Here is a 19,718-nt window from a genome sequence, read left to right as displayed (position 1 = left end):
TGTTGGGATGCAGCAGCCGGGCTGTTGTTGGGATGCAGCAGCCGGGCAGGATTTGTGTCCTGCGCGGGGAGCGATGCTGCGGCTGCCCGGGCACACGCACCGCTGCCGGGTTTGCTGCCACAGGGTTTTGTCCCCAGCCGAGGGGACAGCATGCCCGGGTGCAGGGACAGAAGGAGCTGCAGCCACAGGTGAATGGGTTTATTACCGCCCTGCTCATCTGGGGGAACTGAGGCAGCGCCACCGCCAAGTGTCTCCGGTGAAAACCACGGGAGGTTTCAGTGCCCGGGAGCTGGAGGCGCCTCACAAAGTGGCGTTTGTGAAGCTTTTCGAAGCCGAAGCAGCGCAGGGTGTTTCCCGCAGCGTTGCCGAACGGCCCGGCAGGGTTTGGGGGGCGGCGGCAACTGTCCCGCCGGAGCTCGGTCACCCCCCAGCTCCCTCCGCGCTGCTCTGGGAGGCGGCCGGTGACAGGCAGGCCTGGGGGCAGCTTTGTTAATATGGGCTGTTTAAGGACGGTGTCTGCCAAGATAACACTGCCTGACACACCGAGGGCTTAGCGGACTTTTAGAAAACCATGGATTTATTGTAAATATGCATGTAGGGTGGTTTGTTTGTTTCGTTATGTCTCATAGTGAAAGCGTTCAAAGCAAAGTAAGAATGCAACCTCATACTTCTTGTTAAAATTAACATCCTTTCTGTTACTGTAAAGACATCAGGCAACGCAGGTGCTATTCGGGGCACAGCTGCTTAGAATCGTGGGGATGTTCCTGTGTATATGTTCCATTTATAGGTGTGGAATAGGGCTGTGTGCATGAGCGTGTGCTCAGCGTTCGGAGGGAGTCACTCCGGACCGTGGCTTTTTTCTAAGCCACCCCCCCGGGCTGCTGCCCTTGTGCATAAAAGCGTTAACGATTTGCACTTTCGTAGTAAACGGGGGGCTCGTCCTCTGCCGCTGTGGCCGGGGAAGCTCCGCCGGGAGTTGCTGCGGGTCCGGCCGAGCTGCCCGCTTCTCCCACCGCTGCCCGGCGGTGCCCGGGCCGCCCAGCCCGGCGCCTCCCGCACCCGGGGCACCGAGGGGCGCCTGGCCCCCGCCAGGTGGCGCTGTTGCTCAACGGTGGCGCGCGCCGGGGCGGCGGGAGGCTCCCGGGACCTGGGGCCGCCCGGGCTCGGTGCGCGGAACGTCCGTTTGCGGGCGCGCCTGCGGCTGCTCCCGCCGCTCCGCGGCACCGGGGGAGAGCGGGAGGGCTACTCCCAAGCTTTTTTTTTTTTTTTTTTAACTTTTTCTCTTTTTCCTTTTCTGTTTTTTTGTTGTGTGTGCGTTCGGACGCTGTTAATGTTAAAGACCCCCGCGGAGCGTCCTCCTCGCGGCGGGACCGCGGCCGCTTGCTACGGCGTGCCGGCCCGGGGCGCCGCGGCCCCTCCGCCCCCCGCCGCGGCGCCGGCCCCGCTGCCAGCTCCGCGCCGCCGGGCGGCAGGGGCGGGGCGCACGGCGCGGGGCGGGCGGCGATTGGCGGAGGTGTGTGACGGGCAGGCGGCGCCCCGCCCCCTTGGCAATGTCTATCGCCCGCCGCGCGCCCCATGTAGGCAGTTATTCCACTGGGATAGAGCGGCCGGAGCGGCGGCGGCATGGCCGGGGTCCCGTTCTGCGCCCTCCTCCCGCTCCTCGTCGGTGTCTGCGGGGCCGTCACCGGCTCCCGGGTCTATCCCGCCAACGAAGGTGAGGCGCCGCGCTCGTCCCGCGGTCGGGCTCCGCGTTCCCTTGGCGGGGCGCCGGGGGAAAAGTTCGGTGTCCCCGGGCGTGCGGCGGAGCCTCATCGCTTCTCCCCTCGCCGCCGGGACCGCGCTGCCCCGCCGGTGCCTGGGCGTCCGGCAGCCGCTGCCTGGCCCGAGCGGCGCTCCGGGGGGCCGCCCGCAGCGGCAGCGCAGGTGTCGCGGGGCGGAGCGGCCCCCGCCTTCCCCGCGCCGCCGCCGGTCCCCTCGCTCGGGCCGGCCCGCGGGGCTGCAGCGCTCCCGCGAGCGGCGCCGGGGCGGCCGCGGGCCGGGAGGGCGGCTCATTAAACCGGTTCTCCCGGGAGCTCTCGGCGGCTCCGCGCCGTTCCCCGGGGCCGTGCTGCAGCCCGTCCCGTGGGACGGTTCGGCGGGGGAAGCCCGCGGCCGTCCCGCTGTGCAGCCGGGCGGGCGGGAGGCGCCGGTCCCGTCGGGGAGTCCCCCGCGAGGTGTCTCGGTGCCCGGCCCCGCTCCCGGCCGGGACCGGGCGGCTCCCGAGCTCCCAGTAAGCAGTTTTCCACTCATCGCCAGCGTGCGGCTGCGGCCGTGGCGGCCGGCGGGACACGCCGCGTACCCGGCGCTGCGGAGCGCAGCCGTACCGGGCAGCCGGTAAAGCGGGAGCGCCCTGCGGTGCCGCTGCCAGATGCGCCGGCGGGTTCGCTGTTCCCTCCGCGCCCTCTGAGCGGCTTTAACGCGCGAAGGAATGAACGTGCGATTCCTCAGATCTAAAACTGACTTTCAAATTATGTAAGGTATTGGCGCAGTCGGAAATAACATTTCATTTCAAGTTGAAGGTGGATGCGATCGTGCTCCACACATATGGAAACGCTCAGGTAAACGATTTATTTTCATATTGCCTTTTGGCAGCTGGAATTTAATCTATTTTATTTGTACCTTTCTGCAGTTACCTTGCTGGATTCCAGATCAGTTCAGGGAGAGCTGGGGTGGATAGCAAGTCCCCTGGAAGGAGGGGTAAGTTTTAAACCGCTATCTGATCAAAAGGGTAAAGGGGATGATTAGTAACTTTCAGAGAGTCCTAATGGCTCGATTATTGTTGATTGTGGTGAAGAGGTCAGATTTCTTCCCTGGCTTACCAAGTGAATTACTCTTTGTTGGAGAAACTCTATACTCCCTTTGGATAGTTCTGTCATGGAAGAAGTAGAAACCAAAAGGGCAGAAAAGAGGTTTCAGAATTAGGAGATTGGTTGAGGCATGGGCTTAGGTGCCTATTTAAAACTGAAATACCAACAAGAAATGTGATCTGGCAACTGAACTGGCATTCTTGACTGTAATTATTGTATCTATGAGCCGTTTCAGCTGGGAGATGTTCAGGGCAATTGCTGTTCTCATTCTGGATGAAGGAATATGGATCAATATACAAGACAGACCTTCTGGCGTGACGGGCCAGTTGTCCTATTTCAGAGTGTAAACATAATTTGTTTTGGTCTCTGAACAGATAAACTGAAGCACCCCATGCTCGATAGTAATTCCTTGGAGTTTCTTTTTATGTACTTTTCAAAGAGACAATTGTAAGAGAAGATTGTTTGAAATCACTGCCTGATGGTGATGTAATGACATTAAGAAATTCACACATCCATCGCTGGGGCTTAGAACCCCTTGGCTAAGTGAGCTGCTGGCAAGGTATCTCTACTAATTTAGGTTCATATTAGTGAACGGGCACCTTGCTGCTCCCTCACCTGTGCCCCATCCTGCAGGGCACCCAAGGCCTCTGTGGGAAACTCCTGAGAACGGTGGACTTCACAGCTGCTGGGATCTCTTGGCATTTTTTTTAATAAGGGGTTACAAAGGCTTTTTGTTTCTTAAAGTGAACAATTAAAGAAAAATGCCAACAACGCACACTAAACATTAATATATATATATAAAACCTACCCTCAAATCCTTTTAATATTAAATGAGTAAAGCAGCTTAATATGCTTAAGCAGTAGTAGCTAAGCCAAACTGATTGAAAAGTAAAAGTGCTGGAAGATCGAGACCTGAGCACAACAAAGCACTGGATTCTTCAGGAAAACTACAAATTTACTTTTTTGTGTGCATTCCCGGTGGTAATTAGAAGAAGCAGAGCTAAGGAAACAGCAGTGGGCGGAAAGAATCCGAGGTTGCGTTGGCCGGTAATGCATTATGCATAAGCTCTGAATAACCATAACATGGGAGAATGGGGGATTGTTTTGCTCCCCCATTGTTGTTCTGGGTGAATTTGACTACAGTCCTGCTCTCCCCCGAAACTCGGGTTTTTCAAAGAGTGGGGAACTGATTGGCAGGCCTGTGGCAGTGCAGACATGCACATTCCCTGCTGATCACAGGCAATTGCCCTCAGCTTTTGACGGTGTGGAAAGGTACAGCTCTATCTTGGTGAGAGTCGAGCTTCCTTGTTAATTCTATGCCCTGGAAAGCTCAGTTAATGAGACAGGGTCTTTCATATGGCTCTCTGAGAGATACCTATGCTGTATATTAAAATAGCACCTAAAATACAAGTTCTAAGTCGTCAGTAGTAGAATTGATGATCAGAGGACAGCTGTATATTATTAACAGCTGTTGGATTCTCCCTTTTCCCCCATGTTTTCTCCAAAAGCACCATGCAAGCTTGAGAAGGGAATGTGTGCTCTTATTGTGAACGTGACTTATTTCACTAAGCCTACATATGTGTGTTCTATTTTTAAGCCAGTAGTGAAAAATTTAAGAGTACATGGTCTGTCTCTGAGATACAGTGCTTGGAAAGCATTTATTTTAACTTCATATGCTGCAGTTTTATTTCAAGCAGCAGAAATGGATTCCTCCTTCATCTTCCTGGGGACATTCTGTCCTTCAGTGCTAGTTTTTCTTTAACTGTGAACACCTTACTGTCTATTACAAAAGGTATTTTTCTAGAGCTATGCCATGCAGTTCCTGAGGTGGGACAGTTGTGTGGATAAGAAGGGCTGGAGATAAACATAGGCATTTAGCAGTGACTAGCAGTAATCAAATATACGGTAGCCCTGGCGGAATTAATGAATTACATTATAAATGTAATTAATGATTTACTCTTGCATTTCACAGTTCAAAAGCAAGTTTTGTGCTCAGAATGTTTTACTCTGCATCATTAAACTGTGGGAAGAGTTGCATTCTAAAAGTTAATTTTAGGTTGAAAGCAAAAAGTTACAGCTTTGACCACGTACTTAGCATTACAAATAATTTACAGTGGCTGGAAACTTGGGGCTGTAGTTAACTTCAGCCCTGGCAGTAGGATGCACTGAAGTTTGTTTTGTGTATGTGTTTAAGAAAGAAGAAACCCAGCTTAATCTATTTGCCTGTTTGTCAGGAGACAGGGACATGTTGAGAACTTGGTCCGAAACTTGGTGAATTCAGCTGCAGTCTGTCCGTTGACCTCAGCGGTCTCGTTATTGAATCCTCTAGCAGCATCCTCCATTGTATAAATGTACTAAAGGAAATCCCATCAACAAGTATTATTTCCCTCTGCTTCTTCCTTTCTCTTGTACCACACACAATATAGGTAGCGTAGACAGTCTGAAGATAAGCAGAATGGAAAGTGATGGATCATAAAGACAGTATTGTAACAGTAAACTAGCTCTGTAGCAGCTGTAAATTAAAACAACTCTGTCTTCTTAATAACACTGCGTTATACTTTACATTGATAGATGACTTTTTAAGATTTATTTTTTCCTTTTCTGTGAAAAGGAGTGACGTGCTGACTATTGATTTCCCCCTTCTCCTTCACTTTAATTTGCAGTTATCTCTAGGCAGCAAATAAAGTATTATTCTTTCTGCTCCTAGTGGCTCATGGTACTAACTACTGTCATTCTATAAATGGATTCAGCTAAGCTGGAATCTTAAGAAAAATCACTTGCATAAGAGCAATCCTTGAGGAATGCTGGATATTATGCAAGAAGCCCCTAATGTTAAGAAGGCTTCTGTTTATCAAAGCCACAGCTTCAGTAGTTCTGAAAAGCACTTCTGGGAAGTTTCTTTAAAGTTACTGCTGTTTTCCAAGGGTAATTTTATATGCTTCATTGTATCGCCTGCAAACCCAGAGAGTATATCATTATCTAATCTATTATTTTTTTCTTTTTAAAGAAGGATTTTTCTGACACTGAAGTGCTATGAGGTTTTTCCTGGAAAGATGTCTTACCCTAACGCCCCTACATCCCCCTCTCTCCCTACCAGGAGAGCACTGTGATAAACTTTCTTCTGTCTACGATAATCTTTTAAAACTTTTTTTTTAAACTGTTGGTTATGCTTGCTTTCCCTTTGTAAGTTCATCATGCTGAACTACTGAATTAGAGCCAAATCTCTTCTTTCCATACTTTCCTTGGATTGTTGTTATTTCATAATTATGTTGCCTGTTAGTTTGGCACTTCTGAAGTTGCCTGAACCTCATGTGAAGAGTGTAAGACTTTTGAAGCATGCTGCTACCCTGATCTTTCAGCACTCATCCTCTCTGCTAACCTTTGGGGTTTTTGAGAATATGAATTTTGTTATTTCCTGACATTTCTTCTAGGACAAGATGTGTAATATTCCTTTTCCCACCTTCCCACTAATGAGAAATTTTGTTTGGATTGCGAAATTATGGCAGTGTTGCTGGTGAACTGATGATGTTTTCTTACCTATCATTTCCCTGGAAAAAATACAGTCTCCATGTTAGTAGTGGAAGTTCAGATTATGTTTGCTGGCAACCTCTGTTGTTCCTTTTAAGACTGATGGATTTTTCTTCCCTTTCCCCTCTTTGCAGTGGGAGGAAGTAAGCATTATGGATGAGAAGAACACTCCGATCCGCACCTATCAAGTCTGCAATGTGATGGAGCCCAGCCAGAATAATTGGTTACGAACTGATTGGATTCCCCGTGAGGGGGCTCAGAGGGTATATATTGAAATCAAGTTCACACTAAGAGACTGCAACAGCCTGCCAGGTGTCATGGGAACTTGCAAAGAGACTTTCAACCTTTATTACTATGAATCAAACAATGATAAGGAGCGTTTTATACGAGAGAGCCAGTTTGCCAAGATCGACACCATTGCTGCTGATGAGAGCTTCACCCAGGTGGACATTGGTGACAGGATCATGAAGCTGAATACAGAGATACGGGATGTGGGACCACTCAGCAAGAAAGGGTTTTACTTGGCGTTTCAGGACGTCGGTGCCTGCATTGCTTTGGTGTCTGTTCGGGTCTTCTATAAGAAGTGTCCCTTGACAGTCCGAAACCTGGCACAGTTTCCAGACACCATTACCGGGGCTGATACATCCTCTCTGGTGGAGGTTCGTGGCTCCTGTGTCAACAACTCGGAAGAGAAGGACGTGCCAAAAATGTACTGTGGGGCAGATGGCGAATGGCTGGTGCCCATTGGCAACTGTCTGTGCAATGCCGGCTATGAAGAACGTAATGGTGAATGCCAAGGTAGGATGAGCCATATTGTCCTCTTCATTAGGGCTTAGTTGAATGCATAATTGAATCGGAGATGAGAGTAAATGGAGTAAAGCCAGTAATTAGCAGCCCCTGTGGGATGCGGTGGGACAGAGGGGTTTAATGAAGAAGTCCAATAGCTCCAGGTGGCAAGGCTAAGAATTATATAATGCAAAACAAATGATGCTGCCATAACAGGCAGAAGGCGAAATGCATTTTCTAGCAGGCGCCTTGATTTGAATTGGCTCACGATTGTTGCCAAAATGTGAATGACTGCAAAACAGTGCAGTCGAGCTACCATTGTTTAAAGAGACAAATCTTTATGAAGTTTTATCGGAAGTGAAATTTGTTAAGCACAGGAAATTCTGGCGAAGTCTGCTTTGGATAATGTAGTGGGGTAAGAACCAGTCGGGGAGGGGGAAACAGGATTTTTAGCTGGGTTACTTTCACTCTTTGGAAAGGGGAAGTCTTGGGTGTTTTACTTGTTGCAAATTTTTACCACTAAATAACCCTTTGATATTTGACACTGCTGCCTTTGTTAAATATTTTAATTTCTCAGAGGGTCTCTATTGTCAGCTTAATAATAGAGGTGCTAGGATACTCTTAGAAATGCTAGAAGTCTCCACCCCACCCTCCCACACACATACACATCATCCTGTGTGCTGCGGAATTGGGGATTAAAGTTTTATATAAAAGACAGATTATCCTAAAAAGAGAGAACCCCTCAAAACCTATGTTCTTTTCACCTCCCCTTTCTGGAAAAAGAAGTAGTAAAAGGTTAGGAAAGGAGAGAACAGAGTTTATAAATAAAATATCTTTAGCCTTAGCTTTTAACTCTTGCTCATGGAAGCATAAATTAAGATCAAACTTGAATGGCTTCTTGCACAGGTCAGTGGGCTTGATTTTTTGCTGGGTGCTGAACTGAAGGTGCTCAATTCCTTAGTGGATTTGGACTCTTGTTTTTGGAAAAGGTTCTTTGGAGCCAGATGACTTTGCTTTACATCTTCTTGTTGTTTTTTTCACTGGGTCATTTTTTTCATCTTGAGACTAAGAAAAAGATAGCAGAGCAAGTAGCTGCTTTTGTGCTAGACTCCATGAGAACAGCATCTTTTGAATGCCCTACTTGATTTCTTTTAAATGATAATTTACAGTCAATATGGAGTTCATTATTATGCTTTGAAATTAAGCTTTGGTGGGGGTAAGCACTGAATATAAACTTCAGTCTTTATTTTTAGTGTTTTTTGCTATATGGAAAAAGCCTGAGTGTGCCATGTCAGCAACAAAATTAACATGGGCTTTAGAGAGAACTGGAAGGTGAGCAGCATGATGACAGGGCATCCTGTCTGGGGTAAATTACTCTTCTTTTTTTATTTTTTTTTTTTTTTTTTTTTGCATCCTGTGTGATGGAAACTTGAAAACCTGTGTGTTGTTAAACATGTGAACCTGTGGCTGTGGCACTGATTGGGTGCTGCTGGGGAGATGCTGCTACTTTAAAATGGCTCGTTAGCTTCTCAACACCTTTACAGCCTGGGTTGTGACAGGAGGAAGTAGATGAGGGGAAAAAGCATTGTGGTTTATTGCATGGAGATTATTTGGCCTTCTCCTAAAGGCCTATTAGGTCAGTACTGGGTCACTCCAATTGACACAGATCTACCATTTTTCGGTGTCAGTGGCCCAGACGTGATGAGCTCATTGCCTAACAAATCCTGTGTTGTTCAAGGGAAATCACTTGAGGTTTTACTGGTGGGCAGTGGTGATAGTGGGATGCTTCTTGTTTTTATTTTTTTGTGGTGTTGGACTAGACCTTGGGGCTGGATGTCAGCTTATCCGCCGGCTCTCAGCTGCAGCCGGGGAAGCTTGGGCTTGGGAAACCCAATTCTCAGTTTCCCAAGTAAAGGAAGATCAGGCAATACCATATTGACCAAGGAGATAGAAATGTTCCGTCTCTTGGGCTTTCCGCAGTGAAGTTGGCCTGTACAACTCATTTTGAGAGGATTCGAGCCAGCATGTAATTTGAAAGCGCTAAACCCATTTCATCAGCGGTTATTTGTGGTTTCCTTTTTCTCGCATTTGCCTTTCTCCAGCCAGAACAGTTTACTGGGAAGCTCCTCTTCATGAATTCATGAAGTTTACCAGAGCTATGCAGCTTGCTCTCTGGTTTCCAGCGAGGCCATTAAAGCGGTTTGGCCTTTAACACCACTGAATGAGGCTTCCCCTTTTCATACCCCACTTAACTTCATAGTTCAGCAAATGTTCTGCTCTGACAGGTTTTTGGAGGGGAGGAGGATTCCTGCAGTTTTGGTACAGAGGATTGGGGGCGGAGGGAGAGACTCTGAGTTTGGGAAAGGCTATAAAAGGGTACCGGGCTGGGACCGGAGCTGGTCAGCAGGTTCCACCTCAATTGTTTTTCAATAGGTTGGCTGTGGCAGGACAAATACAAGGAAAGGTCAGAGGTTGTCTGTTTCCTCATCCATCTTCCCCTGTGATCCTAGGGTCAGAGTTAGGATTGATTAAGATCTTAAATGTTTGACAAAAGCTTGGTGGGCAGAAATAGTTTAGGCCAGTGGGTTGGGGCTTTGCACTTGTTGGGAGATCCATGGGAAACGTTGGAGCTCCCTGTCCTGGGACGTGTCCTCTGCTGCCAGTGCTGGGATGGACCAACTGGGGCTTGGGTTGCCCTAAAAGCTGCTTCAAGTTCACTCAACCTTCTGATTTTTAAAGAGTACATTTTCCTTGAGCTGCTTTTGCCTTATTTCTGGTTTGTGTGTGGGAAGCATAATGGGAAGCCACTTCACATTGAAAGTGGTTCCTGTAAGGGGAGTTAATGACTCTCTGACCTTGAACAGGATTGCTAAAAAATTGTGCCAGTGGTATGGACATGTTTGAATAGATGACAAAAAAACTTTCCTTCCTCTGACTGCTATTTTTTTTTCCAGCTGACTTTATTGACAATAATTATCTTGCTGAATATCCGTGTGTGTATATACACAGGGCAGGAGGGGAAAGGAGTAAAGTATTTAATCCACATTTATTTGGGAAGCTTCTCAGGTGTATCACAGAAGTGGTTCTGCAAAATTGGTCCTGATCAGTAGAAATATTAGGTGAGCACTGATTCTTTTCTTACAGCTGAATTTGTAGCTGTGAACGTGATGCTAAAACCCCCCAACTTGCTGTGTGTTGTGTGTGGTTTTTTTTTTTTTCCCTTATTACTATTTATGCTTCTCTAAAGTTCCTGTGTTAATGGGTATCTGTTTAGGAAAGCATAAATGTGGAATATTGTTGATGGAACATGACTATCCCAACTAGTGGCACATCTCAAGGCTAAGGTAATTAGTGCTTCAGGGCGAAGTTGAGACAAAATAATTTTAAACTTCACTTGTATGCATCATTGTTATGTAAATTGTTTTGTTACACATTAATAAAATGTGGTTTGGATTTAGTTAGATTTCCTTATGATAAAACGCATATCTTTTTAACTCAAAGCAGGAGGGGGGAAACGAGGAAGGGAGAAAAGACAGATTAAAGAAGCAGTAGACTGTAGCCATCTGTGATGATTTTGATGCTGTGAAATTACAAATCTCAATTTTAGACCTGCCATTTAGTATAAATATGTGAGACAGTTGAGATTTTTACTGTGATATTGTAAAGGTTATGAGAGCCAACAGCTTTGTCTTCATCTACACTTGCTTTTTTGAGTTGTGAATTGGCCAATTGGCAGAAAATCCAGTGTCATTTAAAATATGGCTCAGTCCTGGTTTCATATCAGGGCTGTTTGTAGCATTTTCCTTCAAACTTTGATAAGAGCATCCCTAAGAAGTAATAATTTGAATGATAAGATTCTTTTTATCTTGGAAGCTTTGAAGAGTGGCTGTGATCACTGAGAGCAGCAGTTCAGTTTATATCAGAAGAGTACAGTCTAATTATATTTTTTTTCTGTGATAAGATTTTTGGATAGTGGGTTTTGTAAGGGTGGGGAAGTGAAGTAATTTGTGTGTACTTTCCCATTTTAGTCATAGACAACTTTTTTGTCAGAATAACACTGATGAACAGTCTGGCTGCACAAAAGGGTAATCAAAAGGGTGACTAAGACTGCACAGACTCGAGACTTCAGAAAGATTTTTTTTTTTCAGGTTGATTATTTTTGGCAGGGGAAAAAAATGCACAGACTCAACATGTTATGTTTAAAAGGAGCTGAGAAGATGGAAGCTACCAGGAGGGGCCTGGGAGAGACACCATAACACAGTCTGTCTGAACTGAATTTAGTTGGTTCTCTGCTGAAGGAGTGATTTTTTTTTTTTTTTTTTTTTTTTGTTATGTTACCTTCTCATGTAGCTCAATAGATCTTCCAAGGGTTGCTCCTTCTGTGATTTTTGTACCACATGGTGCATTTCAAAATCTCCATTTAAACATCATTGCAGGCTCTGTATTGCTTTCTTCCTCCGTCCCCCTTGGAAGTCAAGCTACAGTTGTCAAGCAATTGTCCCTTCATGTATCCCTTGGAGAAAGGCTGGGATTGCATCCTTCTGAATTCCTGACAAAATCCGTGCTGGTACACAGGGGAGCAATATCTGGTCCTTATTCTGCATGTTACTAGTAAAAAGCACGGTCCTCAGAATCAAAGCCAGATGAGCTGTTGTGGTGGTATGAATTTCATGGCAGGTCTGGGTAGTCTTTTTTGGGGCATACAGACCATCCTCTCTGTTGTGTGGTGTCTGTGGTGTGTGTTGTTTTTTTTTAATTACAAACCAAAACTCTCAAGACAACTGATCTTGTGTGAGATGACTTCAGTATTTACATCTTGGCTGGGTAAGGGTTATTATCTGTCTAATAACATGCTCCACTGAGCTTGGTCCTTGTTGTGCTTGTGAGAAGTGATTAAAGAAATGCTCAGCAGTACACTTCAGTCTTTTTAGACTGCATCAAAAAGCCCCCCCAAACTTGTGAGATAAATATCTTATCTGGTTTTGTTCCTTTATGCCACATCCTTTTGATATGTTGTGGGGAGCAGGTGAGGCCACGCAGTTTTGTGAATCTGAGACAATTAACACTCCAATGACTAAATGGCCATTTTATGAATATTCAGAACCTGCTTCTCCTCCCTGGGAAGCAACATGTTGGTTCCCTTCTCTTTCCTCCTGCTGAAGACTAAGGAAGCTCTCCCTGTGAATGAGGATTGGCAGCTGTCGGCCGCTTTGCCTTTTGCATGCAGCAAATTCCTCATTTACATTTTTTGTATACACCCTCATGCAAAGTAGCACACCCATTTCCCCATTTCACAAAGAAGATAAGAGCTTCCTTTGGAAACGCCAGCCAAAATCTCCTTCTGCTTATGCAGAGCTCAAAGATTTGGATTTTATGCAAATAGATTCTGTTTTGATTTTTGGTTTTTTTGATCTCTTTGTTTAAGAGAGAGTGTAATATTTGCACAGTGTGCTCCTTGTGTCTCAGGGTCTCCTCCTGACTATGACTGTCACTCTTTCCCCAATCTCCACAGCCCACTTGCTTGATTCAAGGGGGTGTGTGGGAAAGCGCTGTGCTCCGAGACCCCGGCCCTGGTTGTGGAACAGGGCTGGCGGTGTGGGCAGTGCTGCTCCTCGCGCCTGCTGGGGCTGCAGGCTCCTGGGTGTCATCTCTAGATGTTCACCGGTGACCACAAAGCCCTTCTGTAGCTACGACCTCAGCCAGGGGGATGATCATGTTCAGGAGGTGGGATCCCCCCATGCTCCGAGAGTGTGCACACATGTGCATGAAAAAGCGCTACATTTCATGACATTTCTGTGTGTTGAGTCAAGGACCTGCTCAGCCCTGGTGCAGTGCCAGGCGCCTGGCTGCAGAAGTGGGCTTGGCCAAGGCTTGTAGTTTGGTGCGAAGGGGAGTAAACACGCACAAATGAACTGCTGTCGTTATTTATCGAAATAAAATAATCTGTGAGAAAAGTTCTGCTTTCTCAAGCCTTGTGATTGCACAAGAACGCATATTTTATTTTTGGTTTTAATGGCTTTCTTTTCTTTTTAACTTTTCTTTACTTAAAACTGCCTTTAGCTTGAAATAAAGCTGAGGCTGATTAAATGCTCCCAAAACACAGCCTTGTTCAGAATGGGTTTGTTGAAAGGTTTATTGATATAAGTTAGAACACATGCTGCATGAATGTACTGTATTTCTTTAAAGTACTGCTTTTCATTTTGTGTCTTTATAAGTCAGTGGTATGAAATTGGGACCTTGATTGTGTTGGGGCTACATCCTATAAGAAACCAGAAGGAAAAACAAGGTTGTGGGGGGTTTTAGTTTTTGTTGGATGTCCAATTAGTGTTTAACTTGAAGGTAATTTCACAGGGGTAGTAAACTGCGCAGTGTGAAACCTGGTGGCATAATTAAATGGAGGAAAGGCTCTTTAAAACAACAAAGGAACGTGCAGAAACTTTGCATTTGTCCTAATAGCCACCCAGAAGGGGAGGTCATGCTGTTTAAAGTACAATATGGATGGGCTATTAAGATTTAAAAAAAGGAAAAGCTATACTGTAAAGTTAGTGTATGTGCGTGTGGTGTTTTTTGTGGTGGTGTTTTTTGGCTCATTTAGTCATGTCTAGAGAGCTGAGTTTTCTGATCTACTTTTCTGGGGGTTGTTTGTGTGGTGTTTTTTATTCATCTATACAAGCCCACTGAAAGAGGTGTACTCAGAAGCAGGCCTTGTATTTCCTGGGGCCTTGGTGCAGCACAGCACAGACTGTAGAGGCTGCGGTGTGGGCAGGGGGAGGAGGAGGAGGAGAAGGAGGAAGGGTGCCCTGGTGCTGCAGCAGCTGAGGATGGAGGGAGGAAGAGCAGGTGACTTTCCCAGAAGCACGCAGCATGTCTGCCACTGAGATGAGACCAGAGCCAAGACTCGGTCTCATGTCCTAGCTGCAAGGCAGCTTCTCTCTCCTTACACTCCTCAGAAGGCATCGGTCACCTTTCTCTAATGAGTTTCCCACCTTCCGTGCTGGAACTCCCTGAAACGTTTGAACGAAGGTGATCGGTAACTATTGCTTCTGCTTGTGTGCGTGAGTACTTGTACAGCCACAGTACAAAGCTGCAGTACGGTGTCTTAATTACCCAGATAATCCTGTTTGCTTGTATTTTTAAACTATGGATCGCTGGGTAATTATTCAATTCTTAATAGAAGGCAAATGGCAATGTAAACAATAATTAGGATGTTAGACTAATGTGCTTCAGCGCAGATTGGATTTTTTCATACTGTTCAGCATGAAGTCCCATAAAGCTAACAATTTAATGGCAAGGAAACAAGTTCCATTTTGTTAATATTTTCTGGTGTTGTCTCTTCATGCCTTGTTTCTGTGAATGAGTTTGATGCTGCCTACTCCAGAGCCAATGCCAGGCTGACAATTGGCTCCCCCCTGCTCTCCCATGGCTTCCGATGGGGTTGTTGTCCCCTGCGCACAGGGGTTAGAGGTCAGCAGCATCCCAAATCCCAAATTCCCTCCTGCTGCAGGGGCGGCTGGTGCTGCGGGGGCAGCCGGGGCTGGACTCGCTGGGTCTGGAGGGGCAGGCTGAGCTCGGTGGCCGAGGCTCGTCCTTCAGCTCTCGCTTGCTGACAAGGCTGGATTCGGCCTTGGAAACAGAGGTGTACTTGAAAGGAAATTCAAGTTTTCGGCTCTATAATCTTTGAAAGTAAGGTAACGCGGTGGGTCAGAGCTACAACTCATTATCTCCCTTAGCGTGGAGAGCGCTCCTGGTTTTCACAGCTCGTCTCCGGTTTTACTGGAAACATGTGAGCCACAAACAGATGCAAAACACTCAATTGATTTCTGTTCTGTCTGCAAATCTTGTGTATATAACATATTTCAGTACTTCCACAGACTGTTAATTAAGTCCTGTCATTGTATCCATTCCTAACATTGTATTTAGCCAGTGATCGAAGACTGTATGCTGGTAGCAAAGGCGTCAGTCAATAACACTGCTGCTTTCTGAAATATTTTAATAGGGCCTCTGTCACACTGAGGATTTTGTGTGGCCTTTGCTGTGGGTTATCAGTGGTCTTGAAGGGATTGAACAACTGGCTTTATTTTCCCTATTATCAATGCTAAGAAAGGCTAAAATGTTCTCCAGTGTTGCTGCCGAATTACAGAAACTGAAGTATAGAAATTTAACTACATTTTACATTTCTTCTGAGAAGTGATGGTCAGGGAAATCAGTGGAACACTTGAAGAGTTTATGGCTGAATTTTTTTTTGATACTATGCAGGCTATCTTTACATTAAAGTGTTTACTTAAAGGGTGTGGATTTTCTTATTTTAAATCCTGGAGGATCCTTGCCAGGCCACATTTTAATAGCATTAATTAACAAGTCTGTCTTTCTATACATCAAACATCTCTGTCTGGGGAGCTGAAGAATACCGACCAGTGCTTCTGTGAACTTGGTGCTTGAATTTTTTTTTTTTTTTCCAATTTTAAGTGTTCTCTGCAGTTGAAAAAGACATCGCTGCTTTGAAAACAGTTTCCTTTTGAAGTGTCCAGCCTGGGAATGACTGAAGCAGCCACTGGGCAAATTAACATGTTAAAAGGACCGGATCAATACCTTCCCCTCCTCTGGGGCTGGGTCGGGGCAGCCCTCGCTCGGGGTCCCACCAGCTGCACCCTGTGTTTCAGGGGAGCCGTCAATAGCAGTGTGGGTGTTATCAAGCTGAGACAGCTTGATCCAGTGCCCAGGCTCTTTCAAGGATGGCCATTTGAAAATGGTTTTGGGGGAATTGACAGCTTCAGGAAGATCAAGCAGCTCATGTAATTATGGAGAGGATTAGAAGGAAAGTATAGGGAGAAACAGGAGATCAATCATGGGGCACAAGTTGCCTGAACTCATCTTCATATGCTGGAGTATTCCGTTTTGTACTTTGCTGGTGTGTGTAGATGATTTCTCTGGGTTTTTTCAAGAGACAAGTAAACACAAATTAAAAAGAGGGTGTGTGGGTAGTCCCTGCTGTTTCGCAGAAATGCTTGGGGGCAGTGGCTGCTGGATAACTATAGCAGCAGATGCTTAGATACAACTGTGTTTGACAACAAACCGAAGAAGATGGTTCTGGTTTCCCTAGTGCACAGTCTGCAGCTCCAGCCTCTGTGCCTTCAAACCTACAGCAGCACCCTCCTGGAGCTCTGGGTGGGATGCTCTGACACTGGCCGTGGCTTTCTGGCTGCCAGACTCCTGTGCTCTGACTGAGCCTTTGGGCAGCGCTCCATGTCTGTGCCCTGGTGGGAGAGAGAGCCCCTCTGCCCATCCTTGTGAGTGGGGTGAGCATCGAAGGCTCCTCCTCTGTCCAACAATGTTAAAACAAGTGATTACAGTAGTCAAAATGGCACTGGAGCCATTCTGAAATAGAGACTTTCTTGGGAAGCTTCCTGTGGTCTTGTGCACTGGAGATGCTGGAAGGTAGATGAACTCTGCTGTTTCTGTTCGGTGGCTTTGGTGTTTGCATTTTGCACACCTGCCAATCTCCCCTTAATCTCTGCAGTACTGCAACACAGTTATTAGGTTGACACATTTTTGCCCACTCATAATTAGTTCTTGGATTTCCTCATTTATTTTGGTGGTGATCAGAAATGTCCAGGGTACAGCTAATAAGACAGCTGAAATCAGGATCAGGTCCCTATATGCGCTCTGCCTGCTCGTTAATCAAGGACTCCGCAGTTAATGAGAGTACTTCCCAGTGATGTTTAATCTCAGAATAGCAATAGTAACACTTAATACAAAACAACTTTTTTGCAGTTTGTTGCTGAAGTCATTCCCATGGCAGATGAGAAACTCTCCTCCTGTGCTAATCGCAGGCACGGTTCTGTCATGCTGATTGAAATTTGGATGACTTCTGAAAAATCTATACAAGACTAAAATACTTGAAGCTGGACATGTCAATTTAGTGAGTGCTGGGTACACATGCATATGTATAGGCATGGCTGATAGCGCACGTTGTTTGAGGTTCAAAGGCCTGTCTGTGCAGGGAGGAAAGTTGAAAGGAATGAACTAAAGAGGTGAAGTCAATGTGTATGACTTAAGGTGCATTGCTAATCACCTGCGAGACTATTTCCATCCTTTTTGGCTGAACCTACTCATGTGCAGATCCTTTATCCATTTAGTTGATTCACCTTAGAGTTCTCTGTGACTCTTTGAAGACAAGCGCTCAGTGCCTGATTTTAATGTACCCAGAATTAATGTACTCTGTAACCTTGAATTGCACACACCCAATAGCTTGGGAAAGTGAGCTCAAAGGGTTGTGGGCACTGTGAAAACACCCATTTGTAGCATTAGGAGAGATAGAGCACTTCAATTTGTGAGAGAAAGGAGAACAAAATCCTGTGTGCCACCCACTGCCACTTGCAGCAGCGCGTGGGGCGGCCGTGGAGGGAGAGGAGCCCGAGCGTGGCCGTGGCGTTGCTGAGGGGGCGGCTGGCCGGTGCCGGGACAGGGCAGGACAGGACACCCTGTCCGTGGTGCAGGGGAGCAGCGCTGGCTCCGATGGAGGCTGGAAGAGATGTGCCATGGGTCTGATCAGCACCGCAGGGAGCTGCCCTCACTCTAACAGAGCGGTGCAGGCTGGAGAGCAGTGTGTGACTTGGGACAGTGACTGTGCAGAGCTGGTCCTTTTGGTTCAAGATGAACTGTAATTGAGGTATGAAGCTGTGAGAAAAGAGGCCTTCTCTCCTCTGTCTTTCCTGTTCAGTTGGACATTGGTTTGTCCCTCCATGCAATCCAAGGAGCCCTGTAGCTCTACCCTGCACCAAGCTTTTAGCAGCGGCCAGTTCCCTGCGGGAGGATGCTGGGGAGAAGGAGCTCTGCCCACCGCATTGCTCGACTTCTTTAAAGGTCACTATTAACTCCTCTTTCTTGTGGTTGTGCATTTAGTCTTCTGCAGGGATCATGGTAATTTGACCTCTCCATACACCTGTATTAAAGTTTGAGTTAAAAATGCACTGCAGCAGAGCAAAGGAGAGACGTTTTTCCGTGGGATTGTTGAGCTCTTTGAGAATGCCAAATGGCTAAGTTAACTCTTGTGCAAACACTGCCTTTTATTTGACTTTGTAGTTTGCCCTTTGAAATACAAACATATTTGTGTCAATCAGCAAGTCTGCCTTCCGGAGCTCTGGTTGACCCTGTGCAAAGAAATGTGACTGTGCAATTATTAAAGGCGAGGCCTTCGTTTTAACAAATGCTGAGTAATTGCTGTTCACTTGCCTCTGCACCTCCGTCATAAGTGACGGTGAACTGCCTGTCAGCCCAGTTAAATAACAAGGAAGATACTTGTTGGAAGGAATAACTCTTCAGAAATTTGCGATATGTCAGAAGTATTGTGTCACAGGGAATGGTGGGTAGGACAAAGGAAAATCTTGTCTGGCTCAGCTTAGAGTGCAAGAACCTTATTTGGGCTTTAAAATGCAATTAGGTCAGATATTATAACTATGTCACTCAGACACAGTTAGTAGGGGTTGTCGAAGTCTAGCAGAGGGCAGAATTTGCCCATTATAAAACAATTTGAAATGAATATGGAAATGTGATACTCTGGCAACTTACCTAGAGATTCTTATGATGAAAAAGATGAAAGCTTCTCCTGCTCCCTTGCCATAGTCTGGGCAGGTATCAGAAAAAGGCTCTTAAATGTTTCCCAGGAGTATTCCAGTCTGGAGAACTTTGAGCTTGCTGGTGCCACTGTCCTGACTGATTCTGTACAGGGAAATTGTCAGCCACAGTGATGAGGCTATGGGCAGGTCATGCCAAAGAAATAGAAAATCAGACCTCACAACTGTTCCTGGAGAACATCCGCTGTACTCTTCCAGATACTCTTTTGTTGTTGTTGTTCTTAGCAAAAATGTTCTTAAGAACCATACTAAAATGAATTTTAGTAAGCGTTACTGATGCTCTATAGAGATACTACCAAGGTAGCCCAATGCTGGTTTGACCTGCTTCTTCTTTCTATATTAGCTTGTAATTCCTGTATCTGAATATTCATTCAGTGTGTATGTGGTTTCTCAAAATAAATTGTTTGTTGCCTTGAGCTCAAAATCATGATTTTTGCAAGCAGACCTTTGATAACAAATAAGTAGTATACGTGATAAGGGGAAATAAATTTTCTTCAAGAGAGCACTTTTCGATTTGTTTCTCACAGAGGTTTTTCAGAAAGTAGTGGATCCTGTTTTACCTATTCACATCAACTAGTGTATTTTGGCCTTATTCCAGAAGAAAATAATTGAAATACTAGGCACTGTCTTTTTAACTAGTCCAGACCTTGACTGATGGATCTGTAGCCCTCATGCAGGCGTAAGAGATTAAGGCATCCCTTCTGCAGATGTTAGCATTACTGTCCAGCTCACTTTAAGGAATTCAAAGTTTGGACTTGCTTAGAGTTGAAGTTATCTCGAAATGTCTATCACCTTTCTTCTTTAACCAGAGGTGCGTAGAAGTTGGCTGTAAAGATGGAGCTGGTAGCAGGGCAGGAAATAATGGGCTTAAATTGCAAAAAGAGAAGGTTAGGCTAGACCTGAGGAGGGGAAAAAAAACCCTCAT

General features: G+C 46.0%; 1 protein-coding gene across 1 annotated transcript in view; it reads left to right on the top strand.

Annotated features, from left to right (window-relative positions):
* Positions 1-1,607: 1,607 nt before the first annotated feature.
* EPHA4 (EPH receptor A4) overlaps positions 1,608-19,718 on the top strand; it is a 103,397-nt gene continuing 85,286 nt past the window's right edge. Inside the window, exons 1-3 of the mRNA XM_065640495.1 lie at positions 1,608-1,714; positions 2,669-2,736; positions 6,509-7,172. Of these exons, the coding sequence (XP_065496567.1) occupies positions 1,624-1,714; positions 2,669-2,736; positions 6,509-7,172 (823 nt within the window). The 5' untranslated portion in view covers positions 1,608-1,623. The remainder of the gene's footprint in view (positions 1,715-2,668; positions 2,737-6,508; positions 7,173-19,718) is intronic.

The sequence above is a fragment of the Caloenas nicobarica genome, chromosome 8, assembly GCF_036013445.1.
Source record: "Caloenas nicobarica isolate bCalNic1 chromosome 8, bCalNic1.hap1, whole genome shotgun sequence".
Taxonomy (NCBI): Eukaryota; Metazoa; Chordata; class Aves; order Columbiformes; family Columbidae; genus Caloenas; species Caloenas nicobarica.
Note: the sequence above shows the minus strand (reverse complement) of the source record. Positions and strands in the feature narration are given on the sequence as shown.